The following is a 23,866-nucleotide window of genomic DNA, read 5'->3' on the forward strand; positions in this document are numbered from 1 at the left end:
AGGAGAGACATAGCCTTAATGCTGGGAACTAGAGCTCTGCCAGCCAAGTAGCAAGTTTTTGTTGTATCCTGTTTGGAAAGAATAAATTCTTTTGAGACCGATGCTTTTGTATTGATGATTTATTTTCTGAAGCTGCCAAAAGGACAGAGAGGTTTCTGCTTGTGTGGAATACACAGATGGGAAACAGCAGGAACAGCAGGGTTGATAGCAGCAACATGACATGCAACTCAGCTCTGACTCACAAGGAAAAGTTAGAGGGAGTGAAAGATGAGTGACACAGCAATAATCTCAGTCTACTGCATTTTCTGCGTCTTCCATTGAGGCTGACAGGATATGCCATCCTTGCAAGGAACTTTGTCTCTGAATGAATCTCTCTACAGACAACTTGATTCAGAAAAGCTTTTGCCTTGCTTCACGTAGAGCAAACCTCTTCTTTCATTTGCTGCTGGGCTGGTGCTGCTGCCTGTCACCAGCACTTCAGAAGCTGATATCCTTGAAGTCCATGCACCAATCTCTATGGCTTCTGATGTGAACACCTGGAGATAAGAGCAGAGCGTGGGAAAACTCTGGGATGGGACTGTGGTGAGACGATGAGCGAGAGCCTGTGCTAAAAACTGAAGAGAAATTGCAGAGAGCTCCTGGTCCTGCCCTCCTCTGCCACCCACCACACTGCACAGCAGAGCTGGGGAAGGCTTTCACCCACAGGGATGTGGTCACTGAGGTTTCTGTCCCCAACCTGGGCTTGACCCCACTGGGTGTGATGATACTGTGTGTATTTGCGACAAGGTTCTCACCAGAATGCCAGACATGTTGTGTGGCAGCTGTACGAGAAGGCCAAGCCTTCCACCTACACAGCTCCTGACAACCCTTTGATATGCAATCCTGACCCCACAGCAGGGTGTTGCCACCTGTCCTGGAGTGCTCAGGCTTCCAGCCCCACTTTAGCCCAGGCTGTGGCCCCTCTATGTCTCGGGAACGCCTGGAGACGGTGATGCAGCTGCACTGGCATCAGGGAGGGAATTTCCCTCTGCCCCACAGGTCTGTCACTCCCTCCCCACCTCAGGTGGCGAGAGTTTCCTGTGGGAGTTGCACAGTGTCCTGCCAGCTCTTGAGGATAGGGCAAGCTCTCTTGGGGTCAGGGCATTGCTGGGAGAGAGTCTCCTTTTGGCTTTGTTTCTGGTTTATCACTATAATCACTGCTCTCTGTGTTTTACCTTCTTCACATGTGCATGAATAACCATCAGGCTTGTCCAGGGAGATGGAGCAAAATTCCAGTTTTGGCCTCTCAGACCTGGTTCCTTTTGCTCCCTCTTAACGCACAGAAGAGCCCTGTTTTTTAGTAACAGTGAAAAGAAACCTCTCCAGTGTTCACATCTGCTCTTTGATGATGGTATTACCCTTACAGTTAATTTTTTTTTATGACTTCTCAATCATGAGGAAATGGAGACTGCAGCTTCTAAAATGCATGTTCAGCTTCAAGTCTGCTCTTTTATCATCTCCTTCCCACCAGGTGAAAACAAGGGGCAACACCTCCCACTGCTCCCCATTTCTGGAGAAAAAAGACCCAGCGTGGCCCTCAGTGGTGGGAATGTCTCCAGAAGAGAGGACATCCATAGCTGTACTGAGGCTTTACCATCAGACTGTGATGTAGAAAACTATAACTCTGAGGATCTTGGTGGGGGGTCAGTGAGATAAAGAGGCTGGAGAATTAGAAGGGAAGGCAACCTCAGGCAGGCTTTTTGTCTTGGAGTGATCCCACAGAAACACAGAGTTGGCACTATGGGAAGCCCAGAGCACAACCCAATTAACCTGCTGAGATGGGTGCTCTGGGCTTCATCCTAGCACCAGTCTCTGCCCTGGGACCTGGAAGATGGGAAAGCCTGGAGAAAACAAGGGATGCCACTAAGTGTCCTGTGGGAGCTGGAAGTCTCCATAAACATGTGGGAGAACTGGAGAAGAGTAAAAAGTGTTTTGCTGTAAGCTGTGAGGTTGGAGTAGAAAGGGAAGCAGTGGGAAACTCCTGTTGTAGCTTTTCTGGGTGACTTGAAAGTATTAATAGTTTCAGGGTTTCTCAAGCACAGAACTACAGCATGTCCTGACAAAGAATACAAAGTAGGTGATGGTGAGGGGTGAGAACATGGAAGACTTCAACTTGTCTGTTGTGAGGTAGTCAGTCCTACAGTCCCCATCATCTGAGTTCCTGCTGAGACAAGATTCTGGGGACAAATACTCAAGAAGTGGTTTGTGTCTCATGAAACCATTCCTTATCCCTGCAGAGGAAATCCCCAAACTATACTGTCCTTTACTGTGAGTGGATTATGCTCTGACAGAGGAGACACCAAAGGCAACCAGACAGCTCTGACAGCAGTTCACCTTGTGCTGTTGGGCAGGGCTGGAACAGTGCTACCTCCTTTGTTTCCTCCTAACTCCACATAAAAAGTTGATGACCAGCATGAGGGTTGTGCAGAGCCCCAGGTGTGTGGTACTCAGATGCAGATGGCAGTTTGAAGCCGGTGTGTATTTTAAAGTCCACAGTTGTTAGCACTGAGATGCTCAGAATTAGCTTGAGGAGAAGGATATGGAGAGCAGTACATTAACACACCTTTGTCATCTTCTCTTTAGATGTGCCTATAGGGTTTTGCTGGACTGCTTGTTCACTGAGTTGTCACCAGTCCTGGGCCCAGACTTGGCCATCAGTGACCAAGCATGACCTTGATCACAGATGTTGCACAGTGTTGTCCTGGAGCTGCTGCCTGGGCTCAGCCCCTCAGGCCCCCACCAGCAGGTCTATGCTCCACAGGCAGGTCAGTGCCAGCATGGAGGGGCTGGGGAATGAGTACCCTTTTTTACTGCTTTTTGTTTGCACTAGGGACAAAAGATGCTGGGTGGATGGGCAGGATTGTGTGTAAAATTGTGGTATTTTTATATATTAATTTATTTTTTAAGTTTGCTGTTCTCCCTGTCCCTTGTCTCTCAGTATAGAAGGCAGGGGGAAGGCTTGTATGAGCCAAAAGCCAGAAATCTGACACTCCTGGAGCAGTAAGATCAGAGATTGGCTGGAGGCAAAATCTGAATTCTTAAGGAAGCTTTTCCCACCATCGAGCATTCGTGTAGATTCTCCAAAACCTGTGAGGGTCATACTCCTGTTACCTCTTTCCCTTCACTGGAGTTACTGAAGAATTGTCTTTCCTCTGCTTGCTTCTGTTTATGAAACTCCTAAAACCTTAATTCCTTTGAGACCTTTAAACATCCATAATATTTAGTTGAAATTGGAAAGTGTGCTCAAAAGGTACACTGACGTGTGTTTCTGTTCCCTTGGACAGCGAAGCTAAAAACATTTTATTGCTGGTAGGAAGGAATTATTTCCTTCTCTTCAACTTTTTCTAACAAAAAATCCCCAAATATCCCACAGACTTCTTGCTCTTAAAAGAAATTCATTTTAACTTAAAAAAAAAATTAAAACAACCACAACCGCTCCCCTGGAAACCCCGAGCTGTGAATGAAATGTTTCATCCCCTGATGTAAAGGGTGGGGCTGATTTCAGGCAAATCCTGAAACCAGCAGTTGAAAAGGTGGCTCAGAGGAAAGTTGGCATCTCTCTGTCTTCCTTGGCTCCAAGTTGTTCAAAGGTCCTTGGACCCATAGACCAGTACTGGAGCCACAGAGATGTCAAGAAACTATGCCTCTCCCTTTCTCCCTTTTCAGGAGGGAAGCTGCACAAAGGCATCCTGGCACTGACCTGGGTGGTGGTGGGGAGACCATTAGAAATCCCCAGCAGTCTCCTCCCAAGGATATAAATGTTTGCCTCTGCTAAAAGATAATCTCGTGGTCATTTCAGTGACAGCTCAAATGGAAGCCAGAGAGAGGGTGCATGGAGGGGTAATGGGAGAGTAGTCCACAGCTGTTTCCCTGTCTGTTTTTCTCTCCCAGACGTGGAAGCAGCAGCGGCGGAGCGATGCCCCGCATTCCTGCCCACCTACACACATGCTTCCTCCGCATAGCCCTGTGCTGCCTGCTCACCACAAGCACTAGGGGCTTGGCTGTAAATCCACTGTCCAGACAGATCCCTGACACCCTGGCTTCCGCCCTGCTTCTGCAGGACACGTGCCTGTAGCTGTGAGATCAGCATCACACTCACTACCAGCACGGAAGCCTCCATGGAAGGGCAGTGAACACTGAGGATGTCACAAGCAGTCCCCTTGCCAGCTGACTACCTTTGAGGTCTGCTACTGCAAGAAACTCCCCCTTGCCTACACTCCCAGGCTGCTTTGATCATAGAAAGGTTTGGGTGGAAGTGACCTTAAAGATCATCTAGTTCCAACCACTCTGCTGTGGGCAGGGATACCTTCCACTAGACCAGGTTGTTCAGAGCTCCATCCAGCCTGGCCTTGAACACTTCCAGGGCTGGGGTGTCCACAGCTTCTCTGGGCAACCTGTTCCAGTGCCTCACCACCCTCACAGTAAAGAATTTCTTCTTAAAGAATTTCTTCTTAAAGAATTTTTTCCTAAATTAAGAAATTTTCTAGTCCTCATGTAGCCACTCAAACCCTCTCTGAAATCTCCAGCTCTTGAACATTTTGGCCTCCATCTTCCTGTAGATTTTCTTTAAGGCAATGCAAATGAAGTTGGCCAAATACCACTGAGAGCCTTCCAGCTATGCATGGGGTATTGTCAGCTCACACACAAACACACACACACCCTGTGGCTTGTGTTCCCACTGTGGACTGCGCTATGCAAAGGAGCGCCTTGCAGCTGAGAGGAGCTGGGTGCAACCTAACTGCAGGGGTGAATATCTCTGCCTAAATTCATGGTCAATCAACCCACAGCTAAATGTTGGCTGTGAGCAGGAGGGAGGAAGGAAGTTTGGATTGGAAAAGAGAAATCGGAAGACTTGCTGGCTTTTGCAGGGGGCTTTTGTGCACTGCTGCCAGTGGGTTTCCATGGTTCTATTTTCCAGTTGGAATAAGCCAAAGATAGACCTTCTGAGCTACCTCAGAACACATCCAGATCTCTGTGGGAGGCTGAAAATGTCCAGTTCTCTGGGAAAAGCAGCCAGGTGCTGTGTGCACTGCCAAAACAAACCAATCTATGAGGAATTTGCACGTGCCCAGTCCCAGGCACGAGGACTGGTACAGGTCTTGGGCAGTTGGTGGCCCCTTTAGAAGTTTTTATGGAAATGTCCTTGCTGTAAACCGCTCTTGTCAGTGCCTTGTGAGTGAGAAGAGAGCCCTGCTCCAAGCAACTATTTCTCATCAAAATTATGTGGTGCTGCTTTTAAAAATAAAGTGTTTTTTTTTTTTTTGAAAAGTTATTCTTTCGGTGTGAATTGCTAGATGGAGGCTAACTACCTCTTTTTGACTGTGGTGCTGCTAGACGTGTTCAGCATTAAAACCAAGAATCACAGGATTGATAGTTTGGGCTGTAACAGACCTATATTTACTGTCTGGGGTACCAAGGGGTACTCTGCTGTGCAGAGCTAAGGTAGTGTAAAACCAGAGGCCAACTTCACCCTTGGACACAGAGGCCAGCCCAGCAGCATCAATTTCAGGAGCTGCCAGTTGTACTTCACAAAGCTCTTGGCATGTGTGATCTGGGCATGTGCCAGGTGAGAAGACTGGCCAAAACCAGAAGTGGGTCTATCTCCAAGTGGGAATGGTCGAGCCTTTCCCTGCTCCCAGTGTGTTGACCCTGGCACTCAGGCCATGCTGGAGAAGACTCTTCTCCAGCTCCTGTGGAGAAGTAGGTAGAGCAGGATTTCACAAGAACAGCATCTATCTCATAGCACTTCTTTTGTCTTTTAGGCTGAAATCTGTCAGAAAAGACAAACTTTTCCAGGCTGTTGGAAGAGCACACAATGCATGACCACCTTTCCATGAAACCAAGCTTGGAGATGTAACAGCTAATCCCACCACAGGCATGGTAGAAGAAATCCAAAAAGGTTCTGGTGTTTCTCCAGGAGCAAGTATGGGGTCTCAGCAGTGTATCCAGAGCCCAGCCTGCTGATTGATGCTCCTCCCAACAGGTTGGTTATCCATATCCACGGGTGCCTATTGAAACCAAGTCCTGACGCAAGAGAACATGAACTCAAGCTCTTGATAAAATGGTTTGTGCATGGAGAGGATTTGCCTGCCATATCTTTGGTTAAGGGTGCATGCTTAAAGCCTAGACCAGAGCCAGGCTAGGAGTGTGGACCATGAGTTTGTCTGGCCCTCCTTGCCCATTCCCTGGAGTATTTGCTGCATCAGGAGAGGCAGCTGCTCAGGGGTCAGCACAGCACTGGTTTCAGCAGTGGAAGGGGATGCAGCCCTCTGTAGCCATGCTCCCTGGGCTGTTTTGTGTGTGTGCAAGCCCTGGTGTGATTCCTCCTCTCCCCTTCCTTGTAGGTTCTGGTTTGGAGATTCCCACACTTCTTCCCCAATGACACAGGCTACAAGATTTGGTGTTTATTCTGGGGTTCAGCCTAAGAGAGGGAAGGTGTTTCATATTACTGATCTTCCACAGGCAAGGCAGAGGAGTCAGTTTCCAGCTGTGAGGGTTTATTAACTTCAGTTAATAAACACATCCTTCACTTCCAGCCTCTCTTCCTTGGCGAATGCCACTTAGCGAAAGCTGCTTAGGCTTGGCCGGGGATCAGCCCTGCAAGTTTACAGGATTCACAATTCACAGATGTTAGGAACTATCAGGCTGAGTGTGGGTGGAGAATGTCAAGACTGAAATAGCTCCCCTGCCATCCTGGCACAGGCAGCAAAGAAAATGTTTCCACGTGACATTCTTCGAACAAAAATTTCCTACAAGGAAAACACAGAGGGAAAAAAATAAGAGGCCATCGCTGCTGTCTCAGAGGGTTCCTGGTTTTTGCTTGGGAGGCTGGCATTTGTGCTGACATTGGCACAAAATATAGGTGAGTTATAGGGCAGCCCCTTACCCTTCTCTTCATGTACACAAACGTATAGGTCTGCTTCAAGATGCAATCCCACTGGTGCACAGATATGTGGATGCTATTTTTTTCCTACTGGAATCCATTTTAATTTAGCTCCTGATTCATATTTCATTCATTCTCCAAACCCACAAAACCAGGATAGGTTTACAGCCTGTACTATTTGGATAAATCACGGTGGGGCAAAAAACAGGGGACAAAACAGGTTGCTTTTCTGAATGATTTTCTGTATGACTCAAAGGACAGAGAAAAAAAAGAAAAGGAGGTAGTGGGGAGAGAATTAAAGCTATCCCTTCTTGCTTTCATGTTCCTTCAGGAAAATCAGATCTGCTTTTCCTCTTTGGTACTTTGTTTTGGTGGACTTCACTTTGCTCTCATTTCTTTAGGCTTTAGTGGCTGAAAAAGATGTGATTTCTACTTTCTTTTATTTTCTCCTCAAGAAAATATTGTGGTTATTTTAATTATGGAAATGTATATACTATTTACAGAACACCAGAGCAATGACAGATTTCTATGTCATCTCAACTTTTTCAGAAAAAAATGGTAGAAATCTATAGAGGGAAACATTAACAATTATGTCTGATAGTTTTCTTGAGGGGAGGAGAGCAGGAAGGGGAGGGAGAAGAGCAAAAGTTCAGAGTTAATTTTAATTGAGGAATTTCCCCATATTTTGTCATTCAGCTTTTGAAACTGTGACTACAACAGGCTGTTTGAACTGTGGTGTAAGAGAGTCTGAAAAATTCCCCAGGCAACTATATGCAGGTACTAGCCACAGAGTTGACAAGGAGAGCTTTTAAAGCAAGATGAAATTCAGCACGGGCGCTGCACCCAGCAGAGGAAACTCCGGCCATCTGGAGACGAGGATGACCAGCAGCCACAGCAGTTTGAAAAATTGCAAGGGCTGCCAAAATTAAACTGTGAAGTCAGGCGGGAAGGCAACCAATGACCGGTGAGATCAGAAGTTCAGAGAAGCCCCAGATGAGCTCCCAACAACAAGTGTGGCCAGCGCACACCAAAGTTTATTAAGGATGTTGAGAGGAGGGGAAAATATCCGTGTAGAAGATGCCCAGCTGGCGAGGAGGGAGTGGTGGTGATGCTCATGTCACTTGATGAATCCCATTGGCCAAGTCCCCAGGAGATCCCACCCATTCGCAAGTGTAAAATAAATCTCTAAAGTTGTACCTCGTGTACCACTTGACCTTATTGCTTTTAGCCTGCTGGCTTTATAACTATTTATTTATTTTATTTTGGTTTGTCCCCAAAGAGGGGCTCAAAAGGAAATGAATTTCGAACCAGCACCTTTCACCACCTTGCAGTACTACCCTGATCCCTGCATCCAGCGGTGAGTCTCTGAGCGTGACGTAACTCTCTCCTATCGCAGGTTTGATCGGAGTGTCTTGTGTAATTGTTAACTTTTCTGCTATCGTCCGGTGGCAGCTGGGCTGCATGCGGAAAAAATGTGCCGCTCTCTTCATGCTCAATGGAGCTTATTATTATTTTTGGCTTTCTAGCAGGTTACTGTTTAATTATAGGCATCCGTTTAAGATATCCCCTTTTCCTCTTTGGCATTAGAGGGGAAAAAAATATGATAAATAACATGAAGGCTGATAGTATCTTCCCCTGTGTTTTGGAGCAGAAGGTTACTCTGTGCTCTGGGTAGTACAGGAATTGCTTTAGCTTTCTATAGTGTGTTTATTTGTTTCTTTAAATGAAAAAACTCCTGGAGATAATATGAGCTTAACTATCAAGCTCTGAGATTTTGGTATTTAAAGGATAAATAAAAAATTTAAAATATTCAGAGAAATAAAAAACTGCCTTCTAAGAGCAAGTAATTTTCCAGGAATATTTTTTCCTTCTGTCTAACAGCCAGCCTCAGAGCCTGCCAACCACTCTTATTTTAGCTTTGTTGTTACGCGGAGTTTTATAACTTTCCAGCAGATAAAAGAGCATGTCCGCACGAGGTGTCACAGTATCACATTGTCGGTTTGTTTGTTTCCCCCAGCAGAAGATACTATATTTAAGCATGTAAATGACATGTAGATGGTATTTTTCCAGTCATAAAGTTCGGAGAGGTGAAATCCTCTGAGCGCAGTCACTTGTTGAGCTGTTTTAAGACTAGTTTCTGTCTGTGTTTTGTAAAAGCCCTGGCTGGTGTCTCATGAAGACATTCAATCCCTGGAAGAGTTAACTATTAACTCTGCATCCTCTGCAGGGTGCTGGGGAAGGCTACTCACGATTAGCTCTCTGTTGAAGAAAGGGCTTGGCCACCATCACCCAGCCCTTGGCATCGCAGGCAGCTTTGTGATCTTTATTTTTTTCCCCCACTATTGTGACTTGTTACAAGGTTTGTGGGGGCTTTTATCCCCCGCTTAATCCGCTGGGTGCCTGGTGCCACCGCTGCGCGAAGGTCCCGGGGAGGAGTGTGGAGACCTGGCAGCGAGGAGGGGACGCGTTTGGGGGCCAGCAGAGGGGAAGGAGCGGAGCTGGGAAATAGCGCACGGTCCTTGGCCGTGCTGCCGTGGCAGAGGAAGATGGAACGAAGCCGGCGGGGTATTGGATTCCCTGGCGAGACCTTCCACAACATGAGCCCCAGGGCTGGCCAGGCACATGCAGCCACGCTCTGATCTCCTGCAAATCCACTCAGCCCTGCTGATCCCGATGGGGATGTGCCTGCAGACAGGAGAAGAGCAGTACAAAAGCGGTGCCCATCCGGGAAGGTGGATTCAGGCTGGCAGCAGCGGAATCTTTAGCAGATTAATAAATTTCCTTGGCTGGAAACCACAGCCAGGCAAATTCCAAAACAGAAAATGAAGAAAAAGAAAAAAGGGGGAAAAAATTAAATTAGAAAGCATGAAGATGCAATGCAAAGTACCAGCCCCTCCTGACAGTCACATCCCATCTAACAGGTTCAGAAAATTGGTGCTGCAGCTCAGGCAAAAACATTCAGGTGGAACAGGAATTAAAGGGGGGAAAAAAAAATCCCTTGACTGTATTCTGTAGAATTTTTTTAATGGGTCTTTCACCCCTTCAAATCTGCCTCGTTCAGCAAGTCAGGCCTTTCTACTGCTCCTCGCCACATGCCTTAGCAGCATGATGAGTTTTTAAGAGAACAGTGCAGTGTGGGAAGCCTCGGGACAGATAGAGTTTGTGACACCCCTCAGTCATAAAACCTGTTCAAGATATAGCTTAGAGTAACAACATGTCTCAGCTGTTATGCATGTCTGTTTACATGAGCCAAGAGTGGCATTTGTCCAATTATAAGTGACTGTGCTCTGCCACAGGTCAAAATCAGCTGAAAGCTGGTCCCAGAGATACTTTCCTCAGTTTGAAGACATAAACAGTCTTCAGCTTTAAGCTCCATTGCTTGCTTATTCATGATGTGCTGGGTGACATTTCTCTGACTGCTTTAACAAAATTCAATAGTTTCATAACTGCATTTATTTTACAGAGTTTGAAACACTTCTGCTTTGATGTGGTCAAAGTGCTTTATTTAGCTAATACCAGTGTGCTTCTCTGCAACTTCAAAATTACATCTAGTAATTATCTAACCAGCAAACAGATAACGTTGAGCTGAGGCACGCTGGCAAAAAAACCCAATAGTGAAAAGTGTGTGGAACCTGTCAAATTGCGGGGAGAGTGTCACCCTGTAGTTCGGTGTGGAGGGGGAAGCAGTTATAAATCCCAGTTAGCTCAAAGATTTCTGGCTTCGAATTTACCCTCTGCTGTTGCTTCATCTATTAATCTCTTCAGTTTGGGGGTGTCTGGCAGGCAGGCAATGTGGGACACAGATAAAAGATTTCCTCTCTCAAGAGGTGAACACAGATCACACCGAGCAGCGTTAGCTAATGTGCCATTATGATGCTCATATGCTTAATGCCTATCATTTCACAGGCCACTGAGAAATGGCATATCCAAACAACACAATAATTCAGTGCCACAGATGAGGAAAAATAGCTGGGTGGCCCGAATCTGTGCTATCTGTGATTGTTTAGGCCACTCCAGCTTCTGTCTCAACAGCCCAGCTCCCTCACTTGGGCTATTAATTTCTTTGTAAATGTGGGTATCAAAGCAAAGCATCACAAAAAAAGCATAGAGAACTCAGCTGGGCCACAGAGCAGAAGCCTCCTCCTTCACAACCCCACTCTTGCTGTGGGTGCTGGAGTTCAGTGCTGGAGCTGCAGCCCAGCTGAGAGAGGGGCAGAGGGACACTGGGTGCTGATGGGGATGTACATCCTGGGGCAGAAGTGAAGGGTGCAAATGTAGCATGTGACTGTCTGAAGTGAGGTAGGTTGGAAAGGTATATCCTGAGTGTGCTCATCTTCTTAAACGGAATGAGCTAAGAGATGCTTAAATTCAGCAAAAACCTCAAAATCTTTCTCAGTCTGCTTCCCTTATAAAAGGAAATGCTTGAAATCAGGAATATAGCCCACTCAGTGCTCTGGCTCCTGGGACTTGGAAAGTGCTGCTGTAATGAAAGAAGCATCTGCATTGAAGTGCTAAGTCACTGACCCCCCTGAGTTACTTGCTTGGATGGTACCGTGGGAGCTCATCCTGTGCTGCAGAAAACCCAGGTCAGCTCTGAGTCATAAAAAGAGCTGACTATCTGAAACAGGCGGGATTTCCACCTTCCAAGAAGTGCCCACCTAGCTGCAGCTGAAAGCCACTAATGTAAGATGAAGAAGGCACTGTAATTATGATCAAAGTCCAGCTGTTGAGAGCTATGTAATTAGTATCTCTCTCCAAAGCTCTTTTTCTTCCAGCTAATACCTGGTTGGGGGAGTGATGTTTACAGATAAGTTACTTGTGTTCTTGGAAATAGTGGTCATTAGGCTGTGTTTAAACCAGGAGGTCTCTTCTTTTGGGGCTGTTGGGAATGCACCTGCTGGTGCACTGGACTATGGTCCTGCCTGCTCTGCTTCCCCCCTCTCCCTATGACCAGGCTAATTGGTGGCCTCAGGATCTGGCATCCTTAGTGTGTTGAAGGTGTTCACTGTGGCTCACTCCTCCCTTTTGGATGAAAGGCCTCTTACACAAGCTGCTCCCTCTTCTTTCATTTCTGGTTTTGTTTTCTCAGCTCAGTGTGATATGGTCCAGCCTCCCAATTCTCACTAATAACAGAGGAAAACTCTGAATCCTCTGGTCTCTGCAGCATCTATGCTCAAAAGCTGATTTTTCAGACATGGTCCTGGGTTTTGGGTGGGTTGCCAAAACTAAAAAATCACACAACTTCTCCCTGCCCCCCCTCCAACCAAGTATGTAGAAAAAAAATCTATTTTTAGAAGAGAATGAGGGAAACTGTCAGAAATTAGTTGGGGCATGGAAAGGAGGGGAGGGATGGGCCATGGAAGCATCACATATTGGGTGCTGTATCCAGACAGATTTTGGTGAGCAGGGTCTGGTTCCAGCCAGCCAGAACTCCTGGGTTCAAAGAGATCTTTCATCAGGAGCACTGCATGTGTCACTTCACCTTCCTTCATTGGTTCCCACACGTATCAAACAGGGCTGGTAAACGGACTGCATTTATCAGATAGGAGTCTCTCCAAGGTTAATGCTTGCAATGCAGCACAAAGGTGAAAGCTCACTGTACTCAATGCTCATCTTTGCTAATAAGCACTAATGAAACATCAGGCTTCTCCTCTTTGGGGCTGGCTACCCCTCCTGGCTGCAGGCAGCAGTGTACTGTGTCCCTTCATGGTTGTGAATCCAGCAGCTCTCCTTTCTCTTGGGTGTTAGTATTGTGACAAAGATTTGCTTCAGTTGTCATAGGGTCATATTCTACAGGATCATGTCATCCCACCTGCAGGCTCTGCAGAATCCTTGCATTTGGGCAGCTTGCATGCTTTTTCTCTTTCCTCATGCTATGCTTTGCTGAGGGATAACTGAACTGCTGCTCTGACAGGGTGGACAAATCTCTGCTGCCTTCACCTTTGAGATGGGAGACCAAATTTGCTGTGTTGGCAGAAGGACTTGAAGTCAAGTAAGAAAAGACACATGACTTGGTATAGATCTATTTGCAGAAACAGCCAGTGATAGAGCAGGTACTTTCCAAAGACTCAGAGAGGGGCCAGAAATTTTTCTGAGCAGCTTGTGGTGTGCTCAGAGCAGCTGGTGCCTTCTGGAGGAGCAGAATTGGCTCCGTGCAGGAAGGAAAGGTGGAGGGGAGCTGGGGAGGTCCTTTTGCTATCGGCCTTGGAGAGCTCTCCTGTGAGGTGGTGTCACCTTCATGGCTGTGCTGCCACCCCTGGTAGAAATTCCGTGGGGGAAGGACACCAGCTGGAGCCAGATGCACACGAGGGGACAGCATGCCATGTGCCAAAACAACTCTCATAGGGTGGCCTCCTTGGCAGGAGAGCTTTGCAGACTCCTCTGCAGTGGACATGCTGCCAACACGGGCATAGCTGCCTTCAGCACCTTGCCAGGGAGGGGCACTGTTGGTGGTGAGGAGGGGAGGGTATTTATTTCTTCCTTGAGATCTGTTCTTAGGTCACTGTCCTGTTCTTGCCCTGCAATCTCATCAGAAGATGGGTCTAGAAGATAGAATCTTTGCAAAACGGTGCTCAAGAGATGCACATTAAACCCTCTTCAGTTCGTTCTTCCTGGCAGAGCCCCTGCAGTCTGCTGATCCCTGCTGCCCTCCTCCAGTCTGTCCCTGCTCTATGTCACAGAGACTTCATTGAGCTGAGGATGTTGCAACCCCTCCACAGTCAGTGTCAAGGACAGCACTTTTTCCTCTTCAAAACAGTATAGGCTTCTCAAAAAAAAAAAAAAAAAATCTGCTTGGAGATACTTTTAAAGCTGCTTAAAGGATTAAAGTGGAACCAAATCAACCATTTTCTGTGTTTTCTCAGATCTCAAAGGATTGTAAGGAGAATATGTGAATTCTTTCATGTGGTCCTTTTTACTGAAAGGAGAGAACACCTAGTTCATAGTGCCTTGCTCAGCTTCCAAAAATTCTGAAGGAATTAAAGAAGCAAGTTCTTAATAGTTCATCTGTTCAGAGGTGTTTAGGGTGTTCATGGTACATGTTAAAAGTTATAATTCTATGCTGATTTACATTGCACCTTCTACTACAAACTAATTTGCAGTAGCTCCCGTCAACAAACACAAGGATTTCTGGCCTGATAAAAAGCAAAAGGGTTCAGCTTTGATTTTGGGAAAAATAAAACCTTCTGACATTCAACAAGAGTCCAAATGAGTAATGAACCTTTATAAAAAAATGTCAATAGGGGTCATAAGGTATGGGGGAGGAAGGAGGGTCTTGGATGAGGAAGAAATCAAGGAAACTTAGCTTTCAATTTGGTACCTGGCTCTGTGTTAGTTTTACACTTACGTGAAAACCTTCATGGGAACATGGACATTGTGGTGGGAGCCAATGCTTACGATGCCATACAAATTTTGACTTCTGTTTGCCTCAAAATTTTGTAGCCATGATCAACACTGAAATAACCAGAAGGGAAATGTTTTGCTGTAGTAGATTTCTGGGGTTTGTTTGACTAGCTCTGCTGATAATAGATAACATCTGCTTAGATAGCTTCATGGAAATATCTGTATCTGTTCATAGGGCTTACTTGGGAGTTTTTGGTGCCTGTTTATAATCACTTACTACTCTGTAGCAGATCATCTCCCCACAGGATTTTGCTGCTGAGTCATTTCCAGTCAGGTGTTTGAATGCCACAGGTGGCCTGATGTGACAAATACCGATGCACATAAGCCAGGGGAATTCGGTTAGTGCACGGAGCTATAAAGAGAACAGCCACCTCCAAGACTGAGAAGGGGGAAACCCTGCAGTAAGTGATCGGGGGTTCAGTAGGTTCTTTGCAACATAAAAATAAGTCTGCTTACAAAACCTTGCCCTGGGAGGTTCAATGCCTGTCTGGTTTAGTGATGTTGATATGCACCAAAGTCACTGTATGCTGAACAAATGCATGGAAGGAAGCTTGAAGTGTGCTGGTGAGCTGGATGCTGCAAACAGCAGTGGCTCAGCTGTGTATCACCAGCAGTGTCTGCCTCTACACCTCGAAGCAGGAGCTGGTGAGGCACAACAGCGGGATTGCTGTGCTTGCTGTCAGTGGGGTCTGTGAGGGGGCTGTGACAGGTGTGAAATAGAAGTTCAGTTGGCTCTGAGGGTTAACATGGGCATTAGATGATCAAATATAACAGGATTAAAAATCTCAATATTAGACAACAAAATTTCTTTACACTGTCTTCCAAGTTTTGTTGTTCATATTTGTGAATTTTCCTCTTAAAATATACAGATTGGAAACGTCATTACTGGTTTTGATGGAAAGGGAGACTCTATGTCTTCATAGCACTCCAGGAGCTACAGCTTTAAAATAATTACAAGCAAAAATCATAAATCACATTAGGTGTGGCAATGTATTGATAAAATTATAGGGAGCCAACCCTGTAATTTCTTAGCACCCATCGTAGTTACAAAAGCAAAGATCCTGTGAGTGCTCCAGGTAGCGTTCCCTTACACACCAGCAGTGTTCCAGATAAACAGTTCATTTGTTCTTGTCTTCCAGGACTATAATCTGCTCTTAATTCTTTGTTCTTCATCTGCCCTGTCTTGGAGCTATTTTGTGACACAGAGAAAGGTTTCTGCAAGTGCTGTAATTTTTGAGAGAAGGATTCTCTGCCCTTGGGCTTAGCAATAGCTGCCCTGCCACAGAGTTGCTACGTGCTGAAAAATGCAGCTTGCATGGTATTTAGCAGAAGACTATCACTGGAGGCAGGGGTGAGGAATGGGAGTTATTGTTTAATATCCAAAACACATCAGATTTCACAAGTTGGCTGTGGGGGTAAAAAGTGAGAGCTTCAACCGAATTCATATTACAAGAATCTGCACCTAACATCTGCTTTGCTGGCGTTTCTGTTTTGCATTTTAATTATTTACTGAAACACAGGATGTTGCTGTTTACAGTTTCCTGCTTTTAAAGAGTTCTGGGGACTTTCTGTATTATCGTTTTTATATTTTTGTAAAATTCAGCCTTTGAGAGAAAGTTTGAGAGAGGGACTTTGTAAGTCCTCTGAGCAGTTCATAGAGTAAAGAGTTTGTGTAACTAAAGACAGAAGCGGCTTTTGTAAGAGTAGGTAATTTAGGCAGCCAAGTGTCTTACCTGGCTTACAAAATGTGATGAGTCTTTTGCAGTAGACAGTCTCAGAACCCTCCTGTTCTAAAAAGGAATCATGTATTTCATGTTCCCTGTCTGGCATAGCTGTCTCTCTGCTCTCTGACTATATTTATATGACTAAATGCCCTGCTATGCATAGTTTTACAAGGCTGAAAATCAGTGTTGGCTGCATGATTTCTCTTGCTTTGCTTCTTCTTGGTGGGGGGGCCATGTTGAGGCCTATGTGGGATGTCTTCTCCCCAGCTTCTCACTGCCACCTCCTCACAGTGGCCAAATTTGAGGAACGCCTGTCCTACATGAACCGGGACAACAGCAGCTCTGCACCTGCTGTTGGGTGGGCAGGGATGTCCAGTGCCTTCCTGGAGGTTGTAGCTGCAGCACACCAAGCACCTGGGCAAACAAATCCTAGGAGCTGTTGGGGCAATCCTGGCAGAGAGAGAATCTGGCTCCTTAAGATGTCAAAAAAGTTCAAATCTCAGCAAATTTAAAAGAAGCTCCATTCTTGGCAAAGCATTTTGGTGTCTTGGGGCTTATATCCCCTTAATACTACTGATAGTGGTGTGGTGCAAGCAGGGAAGAGGCTGTTTGCAGGAGACATGTCAGGCTCTAAATGGAGCTCAGAGCATGTTGGAGGACTACAACCCCATCATGAGCCATCAGGGCTGCAGGCATAGTCAGAAAAGCCCATGCTGCGTGTGTCTCTGCCATGCTGTGGAGTCTGGGTATGGAATACCCCTTAGGTTTGGTCCAGAAAAGAGCATTCAGTTCCATGCATGCAGTTTGGCAGAGGTGGGAGGGAGCCGATTACTGCATTTCTCATTTTGTTTTTCTAAAGGGTTCAGATGGCACCAGAGCTCAGGAAAGGTTTGGAGGGGGCTGAAACTTCCTTACCAGGAGAGATTACTCTCTCTCCTGCTGGCTGGAAACACCTGGTGTTCCATGCAGGAGTGTGAGGAGAGGTGCTCAGTTTAGCTCACTGCCAAGACCAGATCCCAGAGAACAGCCCCCTAACACCTCGGACCTGACCCACAAATATACACTCACCATCATTAACGCAGGGACATGGAGGACAGTCAGCCACATGAAGATTTGAGCTGGTTTTACTTGGTTTTCCAAAGCTCATAGGCACATGCTGAAGACATCCCCTCTTTTTCCACTAATCCTCACCGCAGCAGGCTGGATGAGGCACACACATGTCATGGTGAAGAGCTGCTTCATGCAGCACTGAGTGTTCACAGCTTCTGGGGAGTTGTCTTGGAAGGACTCGCATAAATGCACCATATCTAATAGCAGTCACTCCATCAGTTCCCATACACCATACTTCTGTGTTTATCTGCCACTAAATGGAGCATCCTGTGCTTGAAATGAGCTATTATCTGCTCACCTGGGTGCTATCTGTATACTTTGGTCCAGAGCATGTAAATGAGTGGTGTGAGAGTTCCTTGGATGATGTTTCATCCTTGCACTCCCTGGGAGAAGCACTGAGCATGATTTCATCTCTGCAGGCAGGAGCATTACATGTGAAACATTGTTGGGTCCTGACTGTATCTTTTAAGATACACAAATTGATGTGGGTTTGTTTGTTTGTTTTTCTGGTTTAACCCTGTTGCACTTCGGGAGAATTACTGCCCTAGTTGTAGTCTCTAAGCTGTTACTCTTTGCACCACATAATCTCCATTTATTGTGTTAACAAAAAAACCAGTCAGGAACCCAAGGAGATCTCCCTGGCAGCTACCCAGCACAGTGCAGGTCCCTGGTTTGGGGGACGGCCCCCATGACGAACCCTTGATCTGAGGGTTTCTCTCAGGTTCTCTTGGTGATACACTGCCTGCAGCTGGCACTTGCTCTGATAGTGAGCAGTCCTTAGGAAGGGATGAGCTCAGGACATTTGGTGGTACACTGGCTTGGAGAAACCTCATCTGAGACCAGACCTAACTTTTCCCTGCTATATAAAATGAGAGGTTGGGCTCAACAGTGCTCACGGTCATTTCCTTTCCAGGTAGCCCTGTGCTCGGGTCAGGGCCATGTCTCAAAAACGTGCTTGCATGCAGATAAGGAATAATACACAAATCAGACCTTGAATTCCAGCCAGACCAGCAGTGTGGATGTAGCTGAGGCCTTTCCTTGCTGCTCTACCCTGGCTTCAAGTTAAACTCTTCTGTTAGTTTGGGTATTTTTTTCCCTTGGCTCTGGCTTCTTTCAGAGCCTTGCAGTATCTAATAAGAACCAGTTCCTCACACCCTGATTGCCTTTCTGAAGCTCTGATGTGTTTGGATGAATTATTTTACTATCTGTAATAAATAAAGTAATTTTCATTCTGTGTTGTGGTCTCTGTATTGGTGTGATGAAGATAGACCAGTGAAATTTGAGAGATGCTGGTTGCACTCAACACTGCAAAAATTCAATAGACAATAGTTAAGAGTCACATTTCCTGTGGGAAATACTGAAAGCAAGCTCCTTATAAAAAAGAGACAGCAACAAATTGAGGTAGATACTGGTTTGGGGTAAATGCAGGGAAAATACTGATGACCAAATCTCAAAAGAGGGGAAATTGATAGGGCAAGCCTCAGGAAGGTCAGATTTCTGATCACTGCCTCTCCAGAACTTCAATTTTCCTATTAAATACCTAAAATCACTAAAAAAAAGAGTAGTGATGAAGGCCTGTAATATCTGTATTTTTCTCATGACTGCCATCTCTTGAAAATAACCTTGCCCAATTTCATTTTTGGAGCTGTTGCTTTCTTTTCTTTTAATATTCCCTGATGCTGTGGAGACCTGGGTAACTGGAAAGGATGTGGTTAACTGGTTTAGGCTGCTTTGGGCATTTAACAACTGCCTTTCTCCCACTCCTCCTCCAGAAAAATGAGGGGTCTTCCCATACTGTGCAGCAGAATGCAACAGCAGAGGTGTCTGAGTCTCCTACTTCCCTAGATGCTTCCAGGCTGCAAACCACTACTGATGGTGGATGAGGGGACCATGGAGTGATTTTGGGTTAGGCATTGCCCCCGGAGAGACAAAAGATGGTCTCTGTTGTCTTTAATTGTAGCTGCAGCTGGGCAGCAGAGGTTGGCATGTGACAGCAGGGCTGGAGGCGGCACTGACCCAGCAGGAGACCTCAGCAGAAACCTGTACTTGTCCTCTCCTTCACCGAGCAGAGAAAGCATCACTCTCTTTGTCCTGCTGTAAAACCATCAGGGCTGGCTGGCTGCAAATCGTGTTGAGCAAACTCCGAAAGGTAGACCCAAATATGTGTTCTCAGCTGTGTATGTGAAACTGAGCAAATGATGTCTTTTACTTAGACCAAAGGGATTTTTTTTTTATGGACTTGAAAATGTTTTGTGGCTTTTGAACAGTTTGCCTGAAAAGTTTCTCTAGCACTCATTTTTGAACTTGGCTCAAAAATACCTCAGAATTTTAAGGGCTGGACCTGGATTTTTCTGCTTGTGCTGCTTTAAGAAGACTATCTCACTGTGTAAAAGCTTTCACCTCTGCCCAGCCGCTCTGACTCTTCCCTCTGCAGGTGGGCACTGCTTTTAACGACCACTGCAATAGGTTTGGGGAAGGGATTGACTGGAAAAATGAGTTACAAAATAATGCAACTGCTTTTTAATTGGTTTTCGGTTCAGTGCTTCCTTAAAATTGATTATTTACATGTCCTTTTATTATTTAAATTGAAAAGTCTTGAGAGCACCTTACGCTGCAGAGGTACTGATTGTCAACAGGTCGCTATGTGCTTTACAAATCTGGGGATACTCCTATACCTCAGGAATGGAAGGACAAAGATGGACAGGACACCCATGGGCTGGGGGTTGGGCTGGGTGTCCCGAGCTCCAGGCTTGCACTCTAATTCTGAGCTTCTCCACAGAGATTGCTCAGGTTCCTAGGTGGTCTTCTGGACATTATGAGGACTCTGTACTCCAGACTAAAATGCACCAATTGCAGTGGAATTGCTGTGGCAGTGCTTCACCTTGGCCAGAGCTCCACCCTTCAGCCCCTGCTGGGAAAGGGAGTGGGTGTCGGGGCTGAGCTGAAGGGGAGGAGATGTCCATGGCTGAGTTTCCAAGGATGGGTGAGAAGGGGGTGTCCAAAATTGAGTGGGAGATATGAGAGGTCTCGGAAAGTTCACAAGATGCTGAAGGAAACCTTGAAGGAAAAAAAAATTAGGGGTGACTTTCTCTAACAATTAGGGGACAGTAGTGCTGGTGGAGTGATGGGCTGCCTGAAGCCCTGAGGACACAAAGAAATACCTCTGTTATATGGAAGTGGTGACTGTTGTCAGGCTGATAATGATGACATGTAGATAGCTGATGTGATGAGACATTGATAGGAGATGCAGTGGGTTCCTAGGCTGCAGGGGTTACTGATAGCACACTGAAATCGTTCTGCTTCCAGAAGCCATTCCCAGCAGTTTGCAGGGAGCAGGCCATGCAGTGCTCATGCTGGAAACCCTCGTCATGGTAGTAATGGGAATGCAGAGGGAGTCTTTTTCTCCCAGAGGAGCTCTGCAGTCTGTGCTGGAGCAGGGTGCTGGCACGGGGCACATGGCTGCAGTGATATAATGTGCTTTGAGTGGTGGCCACAAAGCTGCAAATGTAGCATTCACTGCAGGCAGTCTTACTCAAAATGACTATAACTGAAAGGAGATGATGAATGGAAAAAAATCCCCCTTGTGTTTTGCAGCATGGTGAATTAGGAGGATCACTGTGCAGCCAGTTTCACTTTCTCTGATATAGGTCAGTCTTTTCTGCGAACTGAAGACTGAAGCAAAGAGCAATTAGGAAGCAGAACAATCCCTTCCTACCCCTTTCCATTCAGTTCACACACATACGCTTCCAAAAGACAAATCTAAGTCACAGGGAGATCAGGATGCACTATTACAGTAGACCCTAGCAGAACACCGAGCATTCCTCTGAGACAGGATTGCTTTATCTCCTCTAAATATATAGTTCACAGTTGAAACAGGTTGTGTGCAATACAAGTGCCATTTGCCTAGTGACTGTGAAAGGTAACAGTCACAGAATCACAGAAAATGCTGAGCTGGAAGCGACCCACAAGGATCATTGAATCCAACTCTTAGCCTTGCACAGGCTGACTCACACCATGTGCCTGACAGTATCATCCAAACGCTCCTTGAGCTCTGGCAGCCTTGGTGCTGTGACCAATTCCCTGGGGAGCCTGTTCCAGTGCTCACCCACTCTGTGGGTGAAGAACCTTTTTCTAATATCCCACCTAAACCTCCCCTGACACAACTTCAGGCCATTCCCTCGGGTCCTGTCACTGGTCACCACAGAGAGGAGATCAGTGTCTGTCCCTACTCTTCTCTTCACAAGGAGGTTGTAACTGCAATGAAGTCTCCCCTCAGTTTTCTCTTCTCCAGGCTGAACAGACCAAGCGACCTCAGGCTCTCCTCATACGGCTTCCCCTCAAGGCCCCTCACCATCTTCACAGCCCTCCTTAGGACACTTTCTAATAGCCTAGTGTCTTTCTTATATTGTGGAGTCTAAAACTGCCCCAGTATTACAGATGAGGCCATATCAGTGCAGAGCAGAGTGGGACAATCACCTCCCTCGACCAGCTGGTGATGGTTTGCCTGATGCCTCCCGGGACATGGTTGGCCCTCAGGGCAGCCAGGACACTGCTGGCTCATATTCAGCTTTCCCTCCCTAGTCTGTCCTTGGATGCTGTAGGACATTGTCAGTGTCACGGAGCCCTTTGCCACTGTCACTCCCAGTTCCTTCTTGTGTTCCCCATATCTCCTTGCCTGTCGGCTACTTCTGAGATCAGGGTTCACCCTTTTGGCAGTCAGCTTCTTTCACATTTTCTAATGCACATCTCTGTGCCACTTGACCACTTTTCTCTCAGCTGCCCCTCCCCATAACCCATGCTGCTGTCCACATGATTTTTTAATGAGATATCAGATCTGGGAAACATCTGAAAAAAGTGAGAAGTGGAAAAAAAGAACAGGCAATTGAACCATAGGTGAAAGTTCTATTCTGTCTCAAAGGAATCCTGAGCTGGTGTTTGTTATTCCTTACATTTGTCCTTTCTAATCCATGCAACCATCAGTTTTCTTTTGGACTGACACATAGAAGCAGTGTTATATGGAAAGACAATCTGAAGGGTTTAAAGAAGTTGCTAGGAGTCTAGATTTTAAAATGCTAAATCTGAAAGCTGGGCTCAAAATTGAAAGGAGAATAAATACCTGTGAGCACAGTTCAGCAGGACCTGCCTCTGCCAGGATGGGAGTCAATCTGTTTTGGGATCATGTGAGCCAAGACCTTGGAATATGGCATCAGGCAGAGAAAAAAAAGAAGACAATGCATTTTACAGTACAATTCATGCTGGGAAGGGAGGTTGCTTGTTGATGAAGTAGACGCAGAAAAAGTGCACTAGAGTTCAATGAAATTCAGCCACAATCTTCTCCGAGGCAGTTGAGAGCCTGCCTGTCTACCATTTGGCTTTCATTTTGGCACCCCTGTTTGCAGGAATGAGCCAGGCTGATTTCCTAAGGTCTCTAAGGGGTGCTTCCAGGGTATGCTCTGCTGGTCGAGGGTGGCCACTGCGGTCATGGGGGACAAGAGCGCTCTGCACTTCGGGGAATTCCAGATGACACTGCCTGCCAGGCGCAGCTTGTCCCGTGCTGCCAGACCCCGCATCCTTCTCCTCTTGCACAGCTGTGAGCCTCATTAGGTACCGATGTCTACAAATCACTGCAGTGTTACAACGCAGAGCAGGGGGAATTCCAGCAGGACGAGGGCTGCCAAGTTCCTCGAGTTTTAATGGTATGATCTGAAAAGGAGCCCCCTCCCCACTCAAAACCTAAAAATACAACTGACACCAAGATTTAGGCATTTAGGCGTAATGCTTGTGAACTTTAAATTGTTTGTTTACCATTGCTTTTGATACACTTCAAGGTGTAACTGCAGAAGACAGGGATGAGCATGTGGATTTGGATTGCTGATTGCCGACTTCTCTGTGACTTAGTTCTCTACCCAGCTCGTGCCCTGTGATGGTTGAGCACTAATCTATTAATCTGTGCATGAATTAAGGGTTTTTAAGGGGTTAACTGCTTTAAGCATTCAGGAAGAAAGATTAGAGTTTAGTCTGGGCATATAAATTGGAATTACACTTCCACTCTGAAATGTGAGTGTGGTTTAAATCTAGTCACAGCATTTCTGCAGCTTTGATTTTCATTCCTGGGCATCAGCATTTTGGTGCCTGAAGATAGATAAGTAAAATTTGGGAGTTTCTTGTTCTAGGAAGTACAGTGCATACTCCACCTGAAGAAATTAAGGCCTTTTTTAATTTCGCTATCTAAACACCCAAAATCATTAGTTCCTTTTAAAGCAAGCACCAGACTGGGACTCGGGTGACCAAGGTTGTATTTCTGGCTTGCTGAGTAACGATGAGTAATCCTATGACCTCCCAGTGTCTTAGTTTTCCCACAGGTAAAATGGGAGTAATTACCTTGTCTTCCTTTGTAGAGCACTTTGAGAATTATGAATAAAATGAGCCATATTAGATATCATTATTTAGACATTATTAATTATTTTTTGGTACATTTGCATAATGTGGAAGTGCTTTCTTCATAAGACCAGATGTTCTTCTCTCTGAATCAGGGTTTCCTGAGTACTCCACTAGCAGGTCCTTTAGGGGAATATATCTTGTGAAAAAAGAGCAAAATCTGTAGCTTACAGAGAAAGACTTCTCTGGCCCCATCTACATGTCCACTGGCTGAGAACTACAGACTCAGTGATAGAAAAGTGTACACCATTGATAAGACATCTCGTGGGGA

General features: G+C 46.0%; 1 protein-coding gene and 1 long non-coding RNA gene across 4 annotated transcripts in view; one reads left to right on the forward strand and one right to left on the reverse strand.

Annotated features, from left to right (window-relative positions):
* Positions 1-429: 429 nt before the first annotated feature.
* Positions 430-4,103, reverse strand: LOC127468716 (uncharacterized). The gene is made up of 4 exons (XR_007903660.1): positions 4,021-4,103; positions 3,151-3,240; positions 2,374-2,563; positions 430-536 (listed from the first exon to the last, which is right to left on the reverse strand). It is a non-coding gene; the product is annotated as an uncharacterized LOC127468716 (long non-coding RNA).
* The window catches only part of TP63 (tumor protein p63), a 107,796-nt gene continuing 87,820 nt past the window's right edge, over positions 3,891-23,866 (forward strand). The window contains exons 1-3 of one of the 3 annotated variants that reach the window (XM_051782158.1): positions 3,891-4,282; positions 5,802-6,022; positions 7,619-8,279. In XM_051782158.1, coding sequence (XP_051638118.1) covers positions 8,218-8,279 — 62 coding nt within the window. In that variant the 5' untranslated portion in view covers positions 3,891-4,282; positions 5,802-6,022; positions 7,619-8,217. The remainder of the gene's footprint in view (positions 4,283-5,801; positions 6,023-7,618; positions 8,280-23,866) is intronic. The other 2 variants (XM_051782157.1, XM_051782162.1) reach the window with 2 other exon arrangements.

The sequence above is a fragment of the Manacus candei genome, unplaced genomic scaffold, assembly GCF_025592945.1.
Source record: "Manacus candei isolate 608988 ecotype Guabito, Panama unplaced genomic scaffold, ASM2559294v1 h1tg000015l, whole genome shotgun sequence".
Lineage (NCBI taxonomy): Eukaryota > Metazoa > Chordata > Aves > Passeriformes > Pipridae > Manacus > Manacus candei.